At 37.9% G+C, this 24895-nt stretch overlaps 1 protein-coding gene across 1 annotated transcript in view; it reads right to left on the reverse strand.

Moving 5' to 3' along the window:
* Positions 1–590: 590 nt before the first annotated feature.
* Positions 591–24895, reverse strand: part of plxdc2.S (plexin domain containing 2 S homeolog) — a gene marked incomplete at its 5' end in the record, with an annotated part of 248605 nt that continues 224300 nt past the window's right edge. The window contains 2 exon segments of the mRNA NM_001093186.1: positions 591–860; positions 8488–8648. Coding sequence (NP_001086655.1) covers positions 744–860; positions 8488–8648 — 278 coding nt within the window. The 3' untranslated portion in view covers positions 591–743.

Raw genomic sequence — 24895 nt, forward strand, 5'->3', positions numbered from 1 at the left:
GTGCTGATCACCCTTTTCATGTGCTGAAATTTTCATGATGTCACCACTGGGATGTTCCACAAAGACTACTTGAAAGTATAAAATTTAGGGGACAACTTGTTGGCATTAATCATCACTTTCGGAAGGATCGTCCTAGGCTGGTACAGAAGTTCTATCAATTTCTAATATAAATGTTTGTTGGGCTTGCCCATTAATGGTGTACAGTTGTAATGTATATGGAAATATAAGCATGTGATTCTACACCAATGTTGGCAGTAACATATGTTCTTTGTTGTGGTTGATGCAATCTTAAACCATTTTTATTGAACTTTCTCCTACTTGCTTTCACTATATACGATTTTTTTCTTTTCCTATGTTTGATCTATTCGTTTGTCATTCGCACATGGATTGTCCTTGTGTTATCCCATCAAAAGACCACAAAAACAGTATGGAGATGCCCTGTATTGTCAAGACACTCAAGCTTATTTTTGTCAGTTCTCTCCTGAAGCCAGTAGACGAGTCCCTGTATATTTTTCTACGCTTGTCCAATGGTGATTCCTGGCGTTTTCTGTAAGATTCCACAAGGGAAAAACCACTGTGAGAGGCATTTGAATATGAGAGAGAAAAAGCTCTTTCATCTTTATTAGCTCTTGCCAGAAATCATTTTCTGCTTCAGCATCGGTAGCTCACAGCTTTCCTTGGAAAACATATCAAAAAATTCAATGTCCCACCAAAAACCAGTACTGGTGTTTTGTTCAAAAATTTTAACATTGCTCAGAGACAATAAAACCTTCTTTTTCTCCAATGGGCTCCACTTCAGCATAGGCAGGATGTCCTGAACCTCTTCTAAACTTCATGGCTGGCCACCTGCTTGGACGGCGCTACAGTGGCAAAGAAAAAACAATTATTTATAATTATAAGTAATAGGTATTATGGATAATTAGTGAGTTATTTACTAACCTTCAAATGCAAAAATCCCAAAAAATATGTGATTTTTTTTTTTAAATCACAAATTTTTCAGAATTTATTAAACCCAGAGGATGGAAAAGTCTGAATTAGAAAATCCGGCATCTCAGACCTGTCGAGTCAATGGGAGAGTCCCAATGATTTTTTGATGTGCGCTGGGTTTTGTGCAATACCCCGATGTTTTCGGGCATTAAACCATAAGAAATCTGAGTTTTCGGGTGAAAAATCCAGAAAAAACGTGAAAATCTGATTTTTTTTCCCCGCTAAGCAAATTTTCGGGAAAATTTAATAAATAAGCATAAAAAACCAGAGCGGGTTTGTAGCAGAAAATGTTGAGATAAAATCGGACTTTGATAAATAACCCCCTAAGTCAGTCTATTTATCCTCCAGTTGTTTTATTTTACACTGCCTGAAAGCCATAAAAGCGGCATAAAATAAATGGCAAATGGTGTGTTTTAGTTTACACCACCTGAAAGCCACATTTGTTGCCATTATTTTACACCCCGTCAGACCTCACGAAATCCATTAAAGTCAATGGGAAAAATTCAAGCACCGAGTAAGTTCTAGTGGAAGTGACCTTACTGCATTTCCCCACTTGTTACTTTAAATTTGCATTACTTGAGAGAATATGCGGTAGATGTTTTCAACCCTATTTCAAGAAGCAGTTATACATATAGGGGCAGATTTAACAAGGGTCGAAGTGAAAATTCGAAGTAAAAAAATTTGAATTTCAAGCTATTTTTGTGTACTTTGACTAGGGAATAGTCCAAATTTGAAAAAAAAAATTGAAATTTTGAAATTTATCATGTACAGTCTCTTTAAAACCGACCATTCGCCATCTAAAACCTGCTGTTTTATGAGGGACCTCCTAGAACCTATATGGAGTCAATTGGTGGACTAATCGAAGTTTTTTTGAAAATACTTCGAATCGAATTCGATCTTACTTCGATTTGAATGATCAAATACAGCCTATTCACCCGCAAAAAAAAAAATCTTCGAATTTTTTAATAAATTTCGGTTGGTCTTTTTTTTATTCGAATTTCTAATTTATGGGAGTTCAAAAAAACTCCCATTACTTCGAAATTTGAGCCTTGATATATCTGCCCCTAAGTCCTCCATTTACTAAAGTGTGATAAAGTGCAGTAATGCTAGAGATAACTCCAAATTGGACAAATCATAGCCCATTATCTAAACTGTAATGACTTTTCGAACACATACAGTATCTAAAGAAAATAATTAAATTGAAAATATTTTTAACATAAATCTTCAGATCAACTAAGTGGTAGAGAATCTCCTGGCATTTTATATCCTCAAGAGCCAACATCCAATCACAATGGTTCCACTGAACTTAATTCGAGTATTTGCTAGCTAAAACTCACAGGTGAGAAAGTGTGATCCAATCAGAGTGGTACCGTGAATCCTATGTGGCAGGTACTATATATATTTTTACAGAAAATCCTACAAAAAAAACAACTGTTTAATAAACATGTGAGATAGACAAATATCCTCATTGAGGCCCTAAATAAGAAGACTGAGCGTGTAAGATTAGCAGCCCCTCTAGCTATTATGACTTTACAAAGAGTAGTTGATCTCACAGAGCAAACACAGCTAGTCCAAAATGACATGGGCTAATAGACAAATAACTAATAGACAGCTCTGAAGTACGGAAAAGCTGTCTCTCATACACTCCACTTTAACCAAATAATACAATCATTTTTTAAAATGATTTCCTTTTTCTCTGTAATAATAAAATTGTACTTTGCATTTGATCCAAACTAAGATATAATTAATCCTTATTTGAAGTAAAACCAGATTATTGGGTTTATTTAGGGGGATATTTATCAAGGTCCGCATTTATCTCAGTATTTCTAATATCCAACTCTGAGCAACTCCGAATTCCTGCGACCACGGAGCACCAGCAGGTTTAAAACATCCGTTTATTTGAAAATCATTAAAAAGTGAAAACAGAGCGTGATGAGCCCAATAGCTCCATAGCTTTGACGCGTTTCGTGGACAAACCACTTCCTCAACTCCGAATTCCCGAATGGACCTTATTTATGAAGAAAAGAAGCCCGAAAAAATGGGGTCGGGCAAAACTTTGTAGCTTTCCCTGAAAACTCTGAATTGTTCGGAGTTTTCTGCAAAAACGACGTTTTTTTCTGAGTTTTTTGCACCGAAACCCCAAAATCATCGGATATCGGTACAGACATCAGCGCAGACACTGGGACCTTCTCCATTGACTTATACAGGACCTCCAGAGCTTTTAGATGTCAGGGTTTCGGATCAGGAGTTTTTAATTTCTTTAATTTATTTTCTAATAAATAATATAAAAAATTTAAAATAGTTTTTTTTTTCTCCGACAACTACAAATTATTCGAGGTTCGGATATTCAGAGCTTGATAAATAACCCCCATAATGTTTACATGAAGATCCAAATTACGGAAAGATCCATTATCCGGAAACCCCCAGGTCCCGAGCATTCTGGATAACGGATCCCATACCTGTATGAGTAAATTTCCCTCCAACAAAACTACATAAATGTCCACGTTTTGTGACCTAAACAAAAAGCACCCATATAGTTTCAGAAATGAATAGAATATATAATATTAATTTTATTGTTTAGTTACAAAAAACAAAACATGGTATTTGCAGCCTTTATTTTTGAGTGCACTGAGGCTTTTGAATTCTGCACTGGGACAGGATACAGGCTTGGAATTGACAGATATTCCACTGCTTATATTAAAGTCAAGTAAAATGCAATTTAGAGAAGAACAAAGAGCAGATTTGAGTTTCATGAATGAAACATGTAATAACAGTGAATATCAATGCAACAAGAAAGCTATCAAGGGTAAAATAAAATATTGACAATATTACAATACCGTGTTCTAGAAAAGTATTGCTGTTTGAGTTTTTGTTGTACTATATTATTATACCTTGTTCCAGAAAAAAATACAAAACATTTTTTGTTCAAGTTTTTTGTTGTACCACATTATTATACCATGTTTAAGAAAATACTGTCATGGGAAAAAAAACTTTTTCAGAATGAATCAGTTAATAGTGCTGCTCCAGCAGAATTCTGCACTGAAATCCATTTCTCAAAAGAGCAAACAGATTTTTTTATATTCAATTTTGAAATCTGACATGAGGCTAGACATATTGTCAATTTCCCAGCTGCCCCAAGTCATGTGACTTGTGCTCTGATAAACTTCAATCACTCTTTACTGCTGTACTGCAACTTGGAGTGATATCACTCCCCCCCAGCAGCCAAACAAAAGAACAATGGGAAGGTAACCAGATAGCAGCTCCCTAACACAAGATAACAGCTGCCTGGTAGATCTAAGAACAAGACTCAATAGTAAAAACCCATGTCTCACTGAGACACATTCAGTTACATTGAGAAGGAAAAACAGCAGCCTGCCAGAAAACATTTCTCTCCTAAAGTGCAGGCACAAGTCACATGACCAGGGGCAGCTGGGAAATTGACAAAATGTCTAGCCCCATGTCAGATTTCATAATTGAATATAAAAACATCTGTTGGCTCTTTTGAGAAATGGATTTCAGTGCAGAATTCTGCTGGAGTAGCACTATTAACTGATTCATTTTGAAAAAAACATGTTTTCCGATGACAGGATCCCTTTAACCACTTGCCAGTATTGCATTGAAAACAACATTTTATTCACTGGAGTTATGAGACCTCAAAAAAAGTTTGCAACAAAAATGGCAACATTTTTTTACAATACTAAACAATATGAGCTGCAATTAATTAACATGTTCGCATCAAATTTCATTGGGCGAAAAACGTTTTAGTGACATTTAACAAAAATGAACTTCTTATAGGATGTACTGTTTAATAACAGATTAAATCATTTATATCATTTTTTTTGGCAAAAGCTTGAGGAGGAAACAAAGATGCAAATATGAAAAATGGACTATAGAAAATAGGCCCAAAAGTGAACTGACAGTTTAATGATTTTATTTGCCAGGAATTCAGGGTGTTGGGAACAGTGGGGCTCATTTATCAACACTGGGCAAATTTGCCCATGGGCAGTTACCTATAGCAACCAATCAGTGATTAGCTTTTTAAAGCCAGCTGCAAGTAGAACCATGAAAGCAGCAATGTGATTGGTTGCCATGGGTTACTGCCCATGGGCAAATTTGCTCAGTGTTGATAAGTGACCCCCGGTGAGTTTGTAAAAAGGAGAAAGCAGGTCCTACCCATAAAGTCACTGATCATTCATGGCCTGTAGTGATGGGCGAATTTCTCCCGTTTCGATTCAAAGAAAAATTAGTTAATTTCCATAGAAATTCGCTGGGATTAAACTCAATGGGTGGCCGAATAGTGCTGATGTGCGGCAATTTTGACGCAAGCGTCTTTTCCGACGCGCATTCAAAATTTTTTGATGCCTGACGAATTTTCGCAGGAGTTTCACAAATGTATTCGCTGGGGGTGAAAACGCGGAAATTTGCTGCAAATTCGCGCCTGCCGAATATATTCGCCCATCACTAATGGCCAGTACAATATGAGGGTACGTAGGATGGGGCATGGCATTCTCACCATGTGCTAAACACACTGATTCTTCTTTTGTCCTGCTTATCCTTGTTACCTAGCATTACTGCTGCAGCCAATGTAGATATGTATTTAGCGTATCTAATGCAAAATGGGATACAAGAATACTCTACACATATAAAGTGATTTTTGCAATCAGTCTTATGCCACTGGTCTACACTTATAGGCTGCCTGTTTGTTCTTCTTAAATGCATTTTTATATATAAAGATGAATCATTTTCAAAGTAAATGTCAAACCACAGAGTTGTCAGAAATAGCAAATATGTGATTGCTAATTATAATCTAGATTGTTGCCTTTGCTTTTCTCCTTCTTTTTAATGTTCTTGATCACATAAAAAAAAAATTATTTGTGGCAATGTCATAGCAAGATGTTGACTCTTTACAGATGTTTTTAGATTATTATTTTTATTTAAAAAAAAGAAAACGATGTTATCCTCAGAACATCACTGTCACATGCTAGACAACGGGGAACATTTACCTAGGGTCGAATATCGAGGGTTAATTAACCCTCGATATTCGACAGTCGAAGTAAAATCCTTCGACTTTGAATATCGGAGTCGAAGGATTTACTGATATTCCTACGATCGAAGGAATAATCCATCGATCTAAGGATATTCCTTCGATCAGGAAATTGTTAGGAAGCCTATGGGGACCTTCCTCATAGGCTAACATTGGCCTCGGTAGGTTTTAGGGGGCGAACTAGGGGAATTTTTTAAAGAGACAGTACTTCGACTATCGAATGGTCGAATAGTCGAACGATTTTTAGTTCGAATCGTTTGATTCGAAGTCGAGGGTCGTAGTCAAAGGTCGAAGTAGCCCATTCGATGGTCGAAGTAGCCATATTCGACCATTCGAAATTCAAACTATTTTTCCTATATTCCTTCACTCGAACTAAGTAAATGGGCTGATCAAAGCAAAATATTTCAAAAAATAAAAAAACACTAGAAATAATGTAAGTAATGTAAGTAGGTTGGGTGGGTGTACTTGGAATCCAAAAGAAAGCTCTAAAAACACAATAGGAACAGCATGACCTTTAAAGTCTCTGACTAAGGAGAAGAGGTCCTTAAAGAGCCTTATGTGCAATGTGCTTGATATGGGCTAAGCACAGAAAGTGGGAAAGAGTAGTACTTGCATCAACTTAATATGGTCTAGAGTTTGTAGGAAGTCTAGTAGGTCCAAAATTTATTTCTAATATCCAACTCCGAGCAACCACCGAATTCCCAAGAAAAAAGCCAGAAAAAATAGAGACGGGCAAACTTCGGAGATTTCCCCGAAAACTAAAATTTTTTCGGAGTTTTGTCCTCTGAAACCCTGAAATCATCGGATATCGGTACAGACATCAGCGCAGACACTGGGACCTTCCCCACTGACTTATACAGGAGCTCGAGAGCTTTTAGATGCCGGGGTTTTCAGATTTGGAGTTTAATAAATGGTTTTTTTTTTCTCCGAAAACTACGAATTATTTGAGGTTCGGATATTCAGAGCTTGATAAATAACCCCCTAAGAGTTTCAGGCAACAAGATACACGGGGGGCCTTATTTATCAAAATTTTTCAGAGTATTTAAAATAAAAAAGTCTGACCAAACTAAAATCCACAATTGGACCTTATTTATTCTTTAAAAAGCACACTTTTTTCAGATTGGGTAAAAACTCGATAAAATAGTGTGAAAATGCGAATCATGCATTTTTTTCTGATTTTTTTCTCAAATCGCTCAAACTTTTGAGGGGCTTTTTCCCATAAAGTCAACATTTTTGGGCTTTTTGCCCGAAAAAGTCGGTTCTTCAGCCTAATTCCAGGTCAGACCAAAGAAACTTCCAAATAGGATAGGGACATTTCCCATTGACTTATATACAACCTCGGCAGGTCTGAGATGGAGTGTTTTCGGATTCTGACTTTTTCCATCCTTGGGGTATAATACATTTTGAAAATTCTAGGTTTTTTTTCCACTAGAAAATCGTATTTTATATTTAAAAAAACACAAATGTTTTTGTGAGACAGAGTGAATACTTAAATTATACTGTGTCCCTGCAATGACATTTTGTTTGTCTTCCTCTGTAAAGTTCCTATAGACCGGAGGATGGGCCTTGAAGTTTGAATCTAGCAAAAGGGAAATGCACGGCCCAGCTTGGTGAACCAATATATCTTCAAAGCAGATGGTTCCACATACTGTATTCCAATATTAAAGGAGAACTAAACCCTAAAAATTTATCTGCCTTAAAATGTCATATTTTATATAATGAACCTATTGCAGCAGCCTAAAGTTTCAGCTTGTTAATAGCAGCAATGATCCAGGACTTTTCACAGGGGGTCACCATCTTGGAAAGTGTCTGTGACACTCACATGCTCAGTGGGCTCTGAGCAGCTGTTGAGAAGCTAAGCTTAGGGGCCATCACTAATTATCCAGCAGAAAATGAGGTTGGTCTGTAATATAAGCTGATGCTACAGGGCTGATTATTAAATTCTGATGCTAATTGCACTGGTTTCTGTGCTGCCATGTAGTAATTATCTGTATTAATTACTAATCAGCCTTGTATTGTGACATTTCTATTCTATGTGTACTGTATATTGTGAGTTGGTCCCTAAGCTCAGTAAGTGACAGCAGCACAGAGCATGTGCAGTGAATCAGCAGAAAAGAAGATGGGGAGCTACTGGGGCATCTTTGGAGACGCAGATCTTTACTGCTAAAGGGCTGTGGTTGCCTTGGGCTGGGACAGAAGCACAAAACATAATGTAAAACATTTCTAGCTACTTCTTTAGTTAAGCTTTAGTTTTCCTTTAAAGGCCAAGTTGGTTCTTAGTTTATTATTATAAAGCAATTTCTCTCAACAGCACTGTAACTCAGGGCAAGGTTTAAAAGCCCTCCAGCAATACTGTTTATTATCTGATCATTTTGCTAACATGTGGCTAAACAATCTCTCTCTCCATTTCATTACTACTATATGGCACATGAACTTTATGCTGCAGATGTACTCACCTCAATTAAAAAGAGACTAGCCGATGATGTTGGATGATGGTACATATAGACTGCCACAAGAATGGCCGTAATTATAAGCAGAACCAAGATTAGTATTCCTATGATTAATCCCGTGTGTAAGGTTCCAGTTTTCATCTCGGCCGCACTGTTATCTGTAGAGGCTAAAGAAACAGTTGATGCTTAGAATGATTTAACGGAGTACGGGAACAACATTATTTTTGAATGTATATTTTACACACTAAGGGGCAGATTTATCAAGGATCGAATTGAAAATTAGATTTTTAAATTAGAATTTTGAGTTTATTTTAGTGTAATTCAACTAGGGAATAGTCCGAATTAAAAAAATTTGAAATCTATCCTGTACTGTCCCTTTAAGAATTCAGATTTGACTATTCACCATCTAAAACCTGGCGAATAGGTATTTTAGCCTATGGGAGACCTCCTACAACCAATTTAGAGTAGTTTTTTTTGTGAAAAAACTTGAATTCAATTTGATTGAATTCAATTTGAGTTTGCAGGTCGATCCTATTCACCCAACTTTAAGAAAATTTAAATTTTTAAATAATTTTGAGTTTTGAGTTTATGGGAGTTTTTAGAAGCTCCCATAAACTCGAAATTCAACCCTTGATAAATCTGCCCCAGGGCCGGCCTTAGGCCTATTGGACCAATTGGGCCCCGCACCTCAGGGCAGCACAGATAATATTTCCCTCAGCACATGATGCTGCCTGGCCTGCCCCCAACTTTGAGAGTCCAGCCCATCCCCAAATCATTAGGTCCAGCCCACCCCCAACTCTGATAAGCCAGCCTATCCCCCAACTCCATAGGTCTAGCCTGCCCCCAACTCTCATAGGCCCAGCTTTCCTCCAACCTTGATAGGCCCTGCCTGCCCCCAATCCAACCAAGCCTGCTCCCAAGCTGAATCGGCACAGCCTGCCCCAAACTAATTGGCCCAGTCCACTCTCCTATTTCCTCCCTCTCTCTCTTACCCTGTGTGCCCCTATTATGTGCCCCTATTTCATCCCTCTCACTCTCTTACCTTGTCTGCCCCTTTCCTTTCTATTTTGTGCCTGTATGCCCTTATTTTCCTAAATACTTGGTGTGTCAGTAGCCAGCAACACTTTGTCTAGGGGCCCCGCCAACATGGTCCCAATTGGGCCCCCACATATGATAGGATCAGCCCTGATCTGCCCCTTAAGGTTTGAAAAATAGATTTTACTTTTAAACTTCTATAATGGTTGACTGCCATTTGTTTTTCACAATAGTGCGATCCCATAGTGCAGGCGCCTATAATCTGCACCTTTAGAAAGGCTTTACAGAAAGTGGATTGTACTGTTCTCTGAAAGATAATAGGGCATATGTATGTCTGCATGTGCAGTGAGCAAAGTGCAAATCTGCAAACGATACTTTGGGTGCAATTTGGGGGATGAACCAAATCCACTATTTTTGATTCGGCCAAACCCCCGAATCCTTTGCGAAAGATTCGGCCGAATACCGAATACTGATTTGCATATGCAAATTAGGGGTGGGAAGGGGAAAACATTTTTACTTCCTTGTTTTGTGACAAAAAGTCACGCGATTTCCCTCCCCGCCCCAAATTTGCATATGCAAATTAAGATTCAGTTCTGCCTGGCAGAAGGATTTGGCCGAATCCTCCTGAAAAAGCCCGAATTCTGGCCTAATCCCGAGCCGAATCCTGGATTCAGTGAATCCCTAGTGCAAATGTCCTGCACCTATTGAAGCTGAGTGGAAAGGGAACCCCAAAGTTACTGCTTGGTCAGAAGGTGACGATAGCTCCAAGGTTCCCTTGTTTTAGTTGGCACAGCAGAGCTCGATTCCGAATGGAAAGCAAAAAAGGACTGAATAGCACAGAGCGCAACTCAGGGTCAGACTGGGCCGGTGGGACCTTAGGAAAAAACTTTAATGAACGACTTTGAAAATGTAAAATTTGCGTGCATTTTAGCACAACCATCATCATCATCATTTATTTATATAGTGCCGACAAGATACGCACTGCTTTACCTTCGTTATAACAAACAGGGAATAAATGGTGGATAACAAACAAGGGTTTACAGAGTACAATGGGATTAGAGGGCCCTACAAATTAAGAGTTTACACACTAAATGTTAGGTTACAATTAAGACATACGTTAGAAACAATTTTGTGACTGAGAAAGTGTGACAGTTCGAGGCAGAGAGTTCCAGAGAAAAGCAGAAGCCGGAGAGAAGTCTTGTAGACGAGAATGGGCAGAAGTGACCAGAGGAGAAGTGAGGAGAAGGTCAGAAGCAGAGGGAAGGTTGAGTGAAGGAGAGTATTTGGAGATCGGAGATGAAATATAGGGAGGGGCTTCATTGTTTAGGGCCTTAAATGTAAGTGTGAGTATTCTGAATTTGATTCTAGAGGAGATTGGGAGCCAGAGTCTAGCAGCCGCATTTAGAACAGATTGGAGTTGTGAAAGGCAACTTGCTGGAATACCTGTGAGGAGTAAGTTGCAGTAATCGGGAGATGATGAGAGACTGAATCAGTGTTTTAGTTGAGTCTGAACTGAGATAGGGTCGTATTCGAGCAATGTTGCACAGTTGAATACGGCAAGATTTTGCAAGTGTTTGAATGTGTGGTGAAAAAGACAGATGAGAGTCTATGATGACTCCTAGGCAGCGTGCCTGTGTGGTGGAATGAAAGGTGGTGTTGTTTACGGTGAGTGATATCTGAGGGACAGGGGAAGATCTTGAAGGAAATATAATAAGTTTTGTTCACTTAAGTGGAAGCATGGCAGGAGAGCTATGGCAGATTTAACAACTTCAAGTCCAGCAAGTTAAAGTACAGAAATGTTAAGTAGAACATATAGAGTTAGACAGAGTTAACAACTTCTATCCATGGATACCTGCTGAACTACATCTTTCCTTCTCATCTTTTCAGATATGTTTAATTCCTGCTAAATCGGCTTTGCTACTCCTTGCTTTCTGCAACTTACCATTCAAGTCAGCTGCAAAACTTTTTATTACCCTTGCCAATTATTCAATTGTGGGGTATGTCTAATTCCTACAAACCACATTTGCAGCTGTTTTTGCAAAATGACCCTTTATATATTCAGAAAAGGTCAATATTCACAAATGCGGTCCACAAAATAAAGTAAGAATGCTCTTAGTAGAAAAAAAATCTAAATGAATGTAAAAAATACCCGTTCAGACAACTGTTCACAATGAAACTGGGAAACCAGTTAGATGACAAGGCTATAGATTTAATCAGATTCGGTAGTTTTATTTAAAGGAGAATGCTTGGGTGACATGTGGAGCAGTGACATGGACACATATGCTGTACGATTTATAGTCTTACAAATATAATGAGAACAGAAAGATGAAGGAATACTAATCACAATAAAACACGCAGGGGTTGGATCTGGATAAAAATGGCAAAAAACAAACAACATGTATTTATTTTATATTGTTTATATTGAATCATGTTGAATGTGGTCGTTCTACCTCTATAATAAAATCTAAAATGTAATATCAGCTTTACAGCCAGTCTGAATACCCCATATCTTTCTGTTGTTTATCTCTGAAGGCTGAGTAACTTCTTCATGAGAGCAGATTCCAGATGCTTTATTACCTCCAATTTTGTAAACAGAATATCAGACTTTCTGGAAGTAATTTGGACCCAGTACGTTTCCTAATTAAACATATAATGAATTTGATTTTGCTCTTATAATAAATCAACATAGTTGCCCTGCAGACAGTTTTAAGATTCTTAATGCAACTCCATCATGGCAACTCAAAAGTGATCAGCGCCACAAGTAGTTTTCCGTTCTGCAAGACAAACACATGGTAATGGCCAAATTCATTATTTTATGCAGCCACATTTACAGGCAGCTGAAAATCATCAACAATATAATGTTTTCCTCTACTGTTTGTTACTTGTGTAGTCCAAAACCCTTCTCTGTATTTGTCTTGCTTTATAATGAGAACTGCATGCTAAAATGTATTGCTTTTTATTCAAATTATTAGTCATCGGCAAATTTTTTCATTAGCCATGGGTTCGCGGCAAAATTCCAAATTTCCGCAAAACTGTGGCAAAAATTCACAGTAAAAAAATTGCTGCAACAAAAAAAGTCGCTGCAAAAAAAAAATACATAAAAAACTGCCTTAAAGGAGAAGGAAAGTCGTTTACCCTTTGGGGGTGCCAAATATTTTTTTTAAAAAATTTTAATATTTCTACTACACGAATATTTCACAAATCGATGGATTTTAAGCGAACTTTTTATGGACACTGGAAAAATTGTTTGTGTTATTCATACTAATTGATTTAAATGGTTTAATCAATACCAATTTTGACTTACCCACAATGCATCACATTAGGTGAAAGGTCACGAGATGCTTAAATACCCACACTTTGTATGTTCCTGCACACTTGATAAAGGGCCTAGCCCGAAACATGTTGTGTTTTGTACATTCCCAATAAAAGATTTAGCAGTCAAAAAAAACTGCTGTGGATTTGTCCTGCACTTGGATTTCTATTGATTGACTCTATTGGGGGATCGACACAGGATACCCCGCAGGATAACCAATCAAGCAATTAAACGGTGAGCTGCAGTCCATCTCTATACTTAATACAAATGTTGGGCACCCCCAAGTGAATGTATTTACTTACCGGAAACCACCGGGCCGGTGCTCCTATCAGCAGAAAACTGCACCGGGCCGGGGTTATTCCAGCGAGCACCATGGAACGATCCTCTTCTTTCTTCTCGAGGCTGCGCATGCGCATTAGAGTAAAAAGACGAACTTTAACTTTAAATTGAATGCGTCTGCCCTGGGAAATTTGAAGAAAGAAGAAACCTGAAGAGAAGCGATGATAGGAGCACTGGCCCGGGGTTTCAGGTAAGTAAATACATTCACTTGTGGGGCCATAATAACATTTGGCACCCCAAGTGGTAAAGACTTTCCTTCTCCTTTAAGGCAATTTTTTATGTCTAAATGCATTAAAGTGAATGGGCGTTTTTACTGTCACAGTGTTTTTTTGTTGCAGCAATTTTTTTGTTGAATCTAATTTTCCACTGTGAATTTTTGCCACGGATTCCCAAAAAAAAAATGGCAGACTTTTCCATCTCCTTTAAGAAAAATGCCCATTGACTTTAATGCATTTGGAACAAAGAAAATTGTTGCATGCTTTTTTTTATAGTCAATTTTTTTTTTACACCCATTGCCTGTTTCGTAAAAAAAAAATTTTACGCAGATTTGCGAATTTTTCAGCCAGGCCAAATTGGACAAATCCGCTCATCACTACAAATCATATAACCCCCAACTACCTTCTGTATTCAAACACTGCCAATACAAGTTTTGGGATTGTCCGATACTGTCACACAATGGTTGCCAAGAGGTAATGAGGAGAGAGTAAAGCTCCTGACAGTTTCATTATCTGCTTGAGAACACACTGTTAGAAACAGACAGGTACCTTTAGAGAAATAAGTTCTAATTTAGCAGCAACTGTCATTTGTAATGTTATAACAATAGTGCTGTCCAACTATTGCCATAGTGTGGGTCAGTTACTCAATTGACTATATTTGGTGGTCAGAATATATCAAAACTATTTTGTCATCCAAAGGTATCAATAGATATCTTGAGCATTCTGGGGGTCATATATATTTCTGGCGAAGGCCAACAGTCTTTTTTTACAGCACAATTCCAGCTTTTTCTCATGACCTTTTGGACACATCACAATTCATACTGATGTTGTTTTAATCCCATTGTATCAACATCTTAATTATTTGGCCATTTTAGTTCTGTCTTACTACGGGCCAAAATCAATTCAGTGAGAAAAAGGTGAAAAGTCATGGACGGGATTCAATTTGAGAATGAATGGTTTATCACGTGAAAACTCTATTGAAGTCTAAGGTAAAAAACTGGAACTGAATTAGGAGAAACGTTTTTCTCCTGGAATTGAATCTCGTCCAATCAGTTGTCACAGTGAGATAACTTTTCTCAACCTGGCCCGATATATCATACTGAGGAATACAATTTAAAATTAAACCATGTTATTTAGACTTTGTTCATCAATGTTTTCTCCACAATTAGTTCACTCTGTTTGTGGCTTTGTTCTTGAAAGGGAGTGGAAATATGTATAGGGAGCACTAGTAGATGTTGGGTGCAACAAGCTTTTACATTAAGGGCAGGAGATTTAAAATGCTAAAATGAAAAATCGCCTGTGGCAATGCACTCGCGGCACTTCGATTTCCGAAGTCGCCCAAAGTTTCCTCGTGTGTCAACTTCGGAAATCAAAGCGCCGCAAGTGCCATTGCACTGGCGTTTTCTCATTATAGCCGGCAGCAAAGTAAAGGAAGCCAGTTCGGGGAAATTGTCACCCCGAAGAAGAGGCGATTTAGTCGCCAGGCGACTAAACCTCCCAGAATCTGCGCGTGTGCCCCTGCCCTAAGGGGCATATTTATCAAGGGTTGAATTCAGTGTTTATAGGAGTTTATAAAAACTCCCATAAACTCGAAATTCCAAAAAAAAACCGACCAGTCAAAATTTATCAAAAAATTCACATTTTTTAAATTCGGGTGAATAGGATCGACCATCAAACTCGAATCGAATTGGAATTGAATTGGATTCCAGAGTTTTTTCACCCAAAAAAAGAATTAAAAACAAAACATTTTTTTAAAGGTCCACCAAATGACTCCAAATTGATTGTAGGAGGTCTCCCATAGGCTAAAACACCAGTCCAGCAGATTTTAGATGACGAACAGTCTCATTCAAATTCTTAAAGGGACATTACATGCTAAATGTCAAAATTCGAATTTCAAATTTTTTTTAACTCTAATTTATTTGGACTATTCCCTAGTCAAATTACACTAAAATTTTATTAAATTCAATTTAAAAATTAGAATTTTCAACTCGACCCTTGATGAATCTGGCCCTAACTGTGGCAGCAAATTTCTAAATATAATTACAACTGAATGCAGACATTGGTTTTCTTTGTGTTTTCGGGTGCTCAGAAGGACAAAAACAAAACTGAACACAATTTCATTTCCTGGTATTTTTAAAGCATTGAAACACTTTCTACATAATTAACATCAGTCTCTGCCCCAGAGGAGTTTACTGTCTAAAGATGGCCATACACGCAAAGATCTGATTTTTGGAACGTGAGTGGAGAGTCCCAACTTTTTCGTCTGGCAGAGATCAGTCGTTTGGTCGATCGGACAGGTTAAAAGATTTCTTCTGACCATACACAGGCAGATTAAAGCTGTCGATATTGGTCCTTTAGAACGATTCGGCAGTTTATCTGCCCGTGTGTGGGGGCTCCTGATGGGTCCTCCCGATCGATATCAGGCCAAAAATCTGGCAGATATCAATCGGGCAAGTTTGTTTTTTTCTGCAATCCAGGACCGCATTGGATAGTTGATGAGGTCCGGTGACCCGTCGGCGCCCATTCAAAGCATTGTAATCCGAACCCAGGGGACGTTCAGATTCACCATGCCGTTAGTGGACATATTGCGCTAAGATCCGCTTGTTTGGCCAACTTGCCAAACGACCAGCTCTAATAGTGTATGGCCACCTTAAGTCCTACCCACTGAGCCACCATTGCAGCATAGACAATATTCAGCATATGTATCTTTTTATCCTGAATTCTGTGCATCTTATAAAAATATGCAATGTCAGGAAATGTGCTTATAATTTTAAAACAAAGAATATGTTTTCTTGCACAAGAATCAATTAAAAAAATGATCAACCTCAACGAAAGACGACACTAAAAAGACAGAAAGCACAATTCACCTGCAAGAGATATTAGAACAGTTGAGGTAAGATGCAGAGAGCAAAGTCACTGCAGGAGATGGATTGTAGAACTGACCATGGAACCCATAGTGATATGTTATTTGTGTCCTGCAAGAGGAGATTTGTTATTTTGGACTAACATCACTTCTCATTGGGGCCAAGGCTTAAAACTCTATCTTGAAAATGAACACTGGGGCAATCAAATGTAATGAAAACATATGCATCAAAATAGAATTTATAGACAGAGGACAACTTCATGAAAACAACAATAAGAAACAAATCATTTCCATGGGCGTGCTTTCTATACTTTCAACTCAGGTTCCAATTCTCAGGAGAAATGTTTTTCAATCTGTGATAAAATAAACCCGTCAGAATGGAAAAGAATCTTTGCCACATCACAAAGTGACATTATAAAGCAACAAGGCCAAAAACATAAATTGTTTCCCAAGTAGAACCTCCCTGCACACCAAACGACTTCTTTAATTAGCACGGCCCTTCGTGGGCCTAACCAAAAAGTTAAGGGGTTGACATCAAGCCAATCTATAGAGTATGAAGTCTAAATTCTCAATTTATCAAAGTCTGAGATAAAAGTTTTTTTTGTACTCAAGTAATAAAAGAGGCTTCCCAACAGATTGATTTTGCATCTACTCATTTGTTCTCTTGTCTTCTTGACAGCATTCTTTTCTTTTTTTGGCAGAATTTTAGGAACTGAAACCTGCAGAATCAAGTCAAACTAACGGACACATCATTTTTTTTGTTTGGATGGATATTTTTCTAGAACTCATTTAAGAATTCTTAAGTGTCCTGGAGAATTCTTGAGTTGCTTTACAATTAAAGCCTAATGGAACCTTGGCAATGCAGGAAAAATCATCAAATCTAGAAAATTCAAGCTGTTGCTTGAGTATTCATTTTGGGGGTATAGTTTTCCTTTAACAAAATTCTTTACAAAATAATTTCACAATGGAGAGACAATTAATTTGGCAAAAGTGGGTTTATCCAGATGTTACCAAACTAAGGAACAGGATGCCATAACAATGCATGGGATGCTCAGCAGGATTCGGATTTAGCCGAATCCTTCTGCCCGGCTGAACCGAATTCTAATTTGCATATAAAAATTAGGGCCGGGAAAGGATATTGCATGACGTTTTTGTCACAAAACAAGGACGTAAAAAATGGTTTCCCCTTCCTGCTCCTAGTTTGCATATACAAATTAGGATTCTGATTTAGTTCGGTTTTTGGACGAATCTTTCACGAAGGATTCGGGGGTTCGGTCTAATCCAAAATAGTGGATTCCATGCATCCCGAAAAAATTGTTCCATTGGGCTTCCCAATTTAAAGGGATTGTTCATCTTTAATTTAACTTTTACTATGTTATAGAATGGCCGATTCTAAGCAACTTTTTAATTGGCCTTTATTTATTTTGTATAGTTTTTGAATTCTTCTTCTGACTCTTTCCAGCTTTCTAATAGGGGGTCACTGACCTCATCTAAAAAAACAAATGCTCAGTAAGGCTACAAATTTATTGTTATTCCTACTTTTCATTACACCTCTTTCTATTTAGGCATATTCTATTTATATTACAGTCTCTTATTTACTCCAGTGCATGGTTGCTAGGGTATTTTGGACCCAAGCCACAAGACTGCAGAAACTGCAAACTGGAGAGAGGCTGAATAAAAAGTTAAATAACTCAAAAAAAACAAATAATAAAAAATTAAAACCAATTGCAAATTGTCTCAGAATATCAAACAGGAAAAATGTGTCGTCCAGCAACAACATGCTTTCCAAGACCTGCCCTTAACCTGTCTTTTTCTTTATCAGGCAAATGGTTATTTTAGCTTATGCCATCAAATATGGTTCAAGCAATCTGTACATTAACTAATGACTCACCCATGAAGTGATTTGCTTGTAAAGAAAAAAAATCTTCCCCTTTACTGTTCCTCTAAAATGTATCACTAAACTGACATATGCAAGCTGCGGCAGGTTATTAAATTACAAGTGTTTCTTGATCTAAACCTTCAAGCAAATTCAGCTGTGTCAGAATATCTCATTTTAACAAATCAGTTCACATTTGAAGAGATTACATCCGTTTTTTAGAACAAAACGTATTAGTATTCATTTGGAATACCTCAAACTACCAGGCCGTGGATTATAATAAATTGGATTCCAGCAACTCAAAAACCAAGGATAGTTTCACAAAAATACTATATAAAATAATGATGCACCAAGCAAATGGTGCCATTTTAGATAAAGGCTCAACATTGAAGAGGACACTCTCCTCTTGACTTAAGTATTTGATTGTCCCTGGTGGTTTTATAGCTACATCTCATATAAATCACAGCATAATCATTCTCTGATCTGGGTACTCAGGTATTATGTCCCTCAATGACCTTAACCAACCCTTAAACCCCCTCCAAGCTCCCTCCCCGCAGCAACTGTTCTTTTCAGAAGTCTCTTGACCTGCCTTAAATCTGAGTTGTGTAGGGGAGTTCAAAGGAGGCATCTTCCAACTCTCTGCTGATGCTCTTCTGGGATCTTGCGGGAGCATGAACAGTAGAAGCTGATTGGGGACATATATCACTTTACAGTAGCTATTGGCTAAAAGATAACTGCAGGAGACTGATGAAAATGATGATGAGAGTTGCTATGCAATGGTTCTCCTAAATTGGTCAGTGCTGTATTTAGGCATCTTGCAATCTGTGTATGCATGTGCTGTCAATTCCTGATGCATGTGACATAATTTCCATTTGAGGATGATGTCACTTCTTCCCACTACACTCACTATGCTGGGCCAGGAACCATCCCCAGCTCCATTGTCGGATTTAGATAGCAAATCTCTATTAGGGATATTTTTTTAATTTAAAAAATGAAAAGCACTGATTATTGGTTGACCAAGTTCAGGGCATGGACCTCTCCACTTGAGGTTGGATTCTAGAAATCCATCCCTCCGCCAAGAAAAGAATGGCTGCTGCTTGTAAGAGTCCTTCTTACATACAGTATGTGCTCCTTCTAGTTCAGGGGTCAGCAACCTTTACTATCAAAAGAGCCATTTTGCCTCCTTTTGCACTGAAGAAAAATAGTCTGGAGCCACAAAACATAACACAGCTTATAAACTTTGAAAAGTTTGAACTTGTAACTATTACAACAGAATACAACAAACAGAAGTGCAGTGTGTATGTGTAGGCCTACTTTGAAATAAATTAAACACTGAATAGCCCAATTAAATGCTAGTGTTCTCATTTGTTTAATGTGACTTCTGTTTCTGAAGCTCCAGGCTGATCTTTCCCCTCTTGTCTTGAGTGTGTGACCGCGGTAAGGACCATGATGAATCATCTTGCTGTGGCTCGGTCTTGCCGGTCACTCCTGGGACGTCTATACAGCCCTCGCACCTGTTGGTGGCTTCTTGAGTGTGCGACCGTGGTAAGCTAACCGTTAGCTTACCGTGGTCGCACACTCAAGAAGCCTCCATCAAGTGCGAGGGCTGTATAGACAACATGACAGACAAAGCCGCAAGACTGAGCCGCATCAAGCAGGATGAAGAGCTGCATGAGGCTCCAGAGCCGCGGGTTGCCTACCCCTGTTCTAGATAAATAACCAGCCAAGCACTTGTTAATTAACACCTTGCATCAAATACACTTATACAGGTACCTGTTATTCTGCTTGGGACATGTGCTCTTCCGGATAACAGATCTTTCTGTAATTTGGATCTTCATACCTTAAGTCTACTAAAAAATCATGTAAACATTAAATAAACTCAATAGGCTGGGTTTACTTCTACTAAGGATTAATTATATCTTAGTTTGGCTCAAGTACAAGATACTGTTTTTTTATTACAGAGAAAAAGGAAATGATTCTTTAACATTCCATTATTCAGAGCTTTCTGGATAACATGTTTTCAGATAATGGATCCTATACCTGTACAACATAGCATTGCAATATTTTACCTGAGCTAAACTGAACTGGATTAAACAAGATGTTGTCTAGTGCCAACATATAATTAGAGTAGAACTGTAGAAGGTTTTCTTGCCATCGAGAATCTCCCATTTCTTTCATCCATAAACAGACTTATGGAATCACTATCCAACAGTTTTACTCCATTACTAACAGTACTGCTTGCACTCTTCTTAATGAACCACTAATGAACGTTTTATGTTATGATCCCTATGTTGGATTATGCTTTTTTATGTTTAATTCCTTCATTAGAAACTCTTCTTTATGAGAATCATCAACCTTCATCAAGATCATCACAGTGTTTAACTGCAGAGGAGAAGGTAATGTTGGAAGGACAAAAGAGAATAATGTAAATTGTGCTATGGAAAAATAATAAACCTTCAAAAAACCCACCAGTTATGAAAAGCAGACAAATAAAACAAACCAGATCATATTTTGGCGGTACAATAATTCAAGAGGGTAACTTTTGTCTGTTGAATGAATAATACAAATATGAGCTTTTGGTATAAGCTCTGCATATAATTAGTTGCAGATGACTGTGCTGTTATAACCTGATATACTGTATATACAGAATAGCCTGAAATCACTACAGAAGGCATAAGAGAGATATAACTAAATGTTCCACACCATACTGGTCATTTTCAAATGCAAATGCAGTAAGCAAAGTGGAATTTTGGACAAAAGGCCATGTTTTTTACCCACCATGCAATATTTCCCCCATAACAAAACACTCACAACTGATTGGGTGCGATTGGGAGAGTAACTTCCAAAGAATTTGTTTAAAACAGCATTTGCATCCAATTTAGTCCAGTCAATTCCAGTCCAGTGTCTGTTGTGGCAACTCTGGAGCTACCGGCATGTCCAGCATTGAGGCAGCTTCTGGGTTCCCAAGCATCAATGGGTGCAGTTGCAAGCATTCAACAGAAAGGGCAGATGGATGTGCAGAACATGTTTGGACACGTCCCTTAATATTCATGCTCCATTGTGCATTCTTTTTAATGAACCCTCACGTTACCCACTGACAGAAGCAGGAAGACATGGAATTAAAGTGATACAAATTGTTGTATAACACTATAAGACTATTTAGGGCCCATCATTGGGCATAAAAGCCAAAAGATCTCAATTAAGTAGCCCTGCTGCCTATTAAATGGGTTTGAACAAGCCCATAAAGTTGCCATTTATAAATCTATGAAGCTAACCAACAAAGGGTATCGCCTTAATTCCATTTCTTCGCAATAGAGCCAAGTAACCTTTCTGCCAAATGAAGTAGGCAAGATTGTGTTCTTGGTGTATTTCATTTTAATTGCAATTATTTACTATTTATGATATATTTATAGCGGCAGCTATGATTGGAAATGATACGGGGTGATGGCTCACACATGAATACTTCTGCCATAAAACCAGAAAAGAAAGTGCAGTGAATGCATCGCCTGCCTAGTTTAATTAGCTATAAAAATCTATTTTTAACGTCAACTGTAATCATCAACATTTAACCAAATTATCTTTTTTTTTCCACAGTAACACAAAACTATCATTTTTAACTTCTAGTTTAAAATTCATTTAATCCAGCATAAACATAAACTTCAACATCAGCCTTTATTATTGGTAATTTTTGCACTATTTATTCTAAATCCATCTGTACTGTGGCCCTGAATACTGCATTTTTGCCTTTATTATTAGTAATTGTTCGGAGTTGGAGTTTAACAAGGAGAGCCAGTGCAGAGGACTCTATATATAGAGGAATCTTCTATTCCGGCATTGAATGGACTGCTTAAATCTTAGAAGACATTGTGATGCACTTCTGATGCAGTCATACTGCTAATGCCACTACAATTTACCTGCTAGTATATAGAAATGGCAAAGCTAATCACATTTGTACTATTTGCATGCACAGTGCTTCCCAAGGTAATTACTTCCTTTAACCCTCCTATTGTCAGTATTACATTCAATTATGTTCCTCCCTGCCCCCATCAACATACTCCAGCTCATATACACTTTCAACATGAAATTCTCCTCTCACATTCGGTTCAAAAGCACCCCGATTCCTCTAGCCTTCTCATCCAACTCTTTTGAGGTGCATGCCCTTCAGCTCTTCCACGCTCTCTTAGTACGGGTGGCTGTCATTTACAGACTCCTATCAGCCTCCTCCTTTGCTACCTTCATTTCTGACTTTGATACCTTGTTCTTCCTCTGTTCTGACAACTCTGCAATTATCCTTGGGGATTTTAACTTCCATATAGATGATGCTTCACAACACTGGCCCTTTCGTTTTCTCCACCTAACCTTAAGCTCCAGCAGTGGACAAACACCCCTACCCATAAGGACAGCCACTTGGATCTTATTTTTACCAAAAATCTACCTTTCTCTAGTTTTAACAGTCACTACTTCCTCCTTTTCCTCCTCCATTATTTGGTTACATTTTCCATCTCTCACTCTCCTTTCCTACCTGCTCCTTCCCCCGCTGTTTTAATTGGAAATACACATGACATTGACCTCCTAGCCTTAGCTCAGTCTTTCAGGTCCAGTCTCTACTCCTTTAGGGAAATGTCTGATCCTAATACCCTGGTTAATGAACATAATCACATACTATCCTCCACCATTGGCTCATTTGTCCCAATACAGGCTAAATGTACTTGTGCTCAAAGCTGAATTCACGAACCAGAATCTTACTCTCCTGTATGATCTGCTGAACGTATGTGAAAAAATCCCGTGTGCAAGCAGATGTTACTCATTAAAAGTTCTACTGTCATGCCTCAATTCTGCCTTGTTGAATGTACCATTATAAACAATAACAAATGCAACCCACAACACCTTTTTTATATATTCAATAGTCTTCGCCATCCCTCATCAACAGTATCAGTCAACCTGACACGCTCTCCTCAGGACTTTGCTGATTTTTTTTAAAAACAAAGTAGAGACCATGTGAAATCAGATCCCTACGTCTACTAATACAACCCAGCTGTAACTGATTCAAGGGACCTGCATACTGAACTTTGAGGAGGTAATAAATTATAGTCTGATCCAGTAAAACCTTTCCTCCAGTTAACAAGAGCTAGTGCCTATGGGAAAAGTATTAGCTTCACAGTATATGATGGATCCTTATAAAAGTGACCCTAGGGTGTATGTGAATGGGATAGGAACATTAGCTTGTAGGCACCTCTGGGGTACCATCCTGCTTGGGTCCAGTTGGGCAAACCCATGTCTAACCCAGACCTGCTAACTGAGAACTGGATTAGTTACTGAATTTCTTATCCCTGTTGCCAGAAGCTACCTGCATCGCCAAATTCCAACCTATTTCGCACTTGTGGGTGGAATTAACGTCACTCCAGAGGAGGAACAACCAGGTCATGGGGAAAATGTTAGTTTTAAGAAGTTTGGGGGAAATTCGAGCCTTCAATTGGCCCGAGTCCCCAAGCAGGATACCCCTGGACACCCGCATGATCAGGGAACTGGAATCTTTCTGCCCAAAACCTGACCACTTTGCAGGTATTCTTAGGGTACCGACCCGATGCAGGACTCTACCCTGGGTTTGGGAGCTAATTTCAATAAAGTTTTCCAATTCAAGATTTTTGAGATTTCAAGGTTTTTTTTTTTCAAAATAAAATAACTCCTCTCTTAAACTGAAAAAGTGCTAATAAGCATGGGCCTCTGCTTTTGTATGTATATACAGCATAGTTGTTAGACCCCCAGGATATATGACAATATACATAAAAACACATAGGGGGTTATTTACTAAACTCCGCAAAAATCCCCAAAATGTTTTTTTTAATAAAATTTGTGAATTTTTTGGAATTGATTAAACCCCGAGGATGGAAAAGGCATCTTAGACCTGTTGAGGTTGCATATAAATCAATTGGAGAAGTCCAAATGATTTATTGATGTGCGCTGGGTTTCGGGCAAAAAAGCATAAGAAATTGGAGTTTTCAGATGAAAAATCTGAAAAATCGCGAAAATCAGATTTTTTTTCCCAGCAAAGCAAATTTTTGGGAAAATATAATAATAAATAAGCGTAACAAAACCCGAGCGGATTTGATCGGAGTTTGTAGCAGAAAATGTTGAGATAAAATCAGACTTTGAAAAATACGTTTTATTTTACTTATTTATGCATATTACCCTAGCAATTACCTAATTGTTTTATACAATCATCACCCTTCTATATTTTTTCTTGAGTCTGTTCACTACAATCTTGCCAATATATATATAGAAATATATAGATATAACAGTGTAAAAAACCAACTTTGCTAGTGCTGCGCAATTTATTGGCGCTGATTCACTTATAATATTCTTCAAGGACAAATCTTAGTAAATGCAATTATTGATTTAAACATAATATTCTTCTTAAAATGAGTCCCGCTGCACTTTTTTTAACATCTAAGCTAGATGGGATAGGAGTCAAAACAGAATCTCAGCCATTAAATATACGTTTTAGGCTTCTAGATTGCATTGTAATAAGCCCCATGGCAAAGATAATCTTTTAGTTTATAAGAAGCAAACGCTGGCACAAAACCTAATGAATAATTGAAGATTTATGAAGAGCTTCTTATCAGATTGGAGGTATATTTAAAAACAGAAACAGTAAAGCGATTATGGCAACTTGCTCGAAAGCAGCTTTAGAAGTATTGAATCTGCCCTTAGGTACTGCATCTATAATTAGCTGGTGTCTGGATACAGTGATAAATTTATTCTTTAAATCTGTC

Source organism: Xenopus laevis, chromosome 6S (genome assembly GCF_017654675.1).
Source record: "Xenopus laevis strain J_2021 chromosome 6S, Xenopus_laevis_v10.1, whole genome shotgun sequence".
NCBI classification, from domain to species: Eukaryota; Metazoa; Chordata; class Amphibia; order Anura; family Pipidae; genus Xenopus; species Xenopus laevis.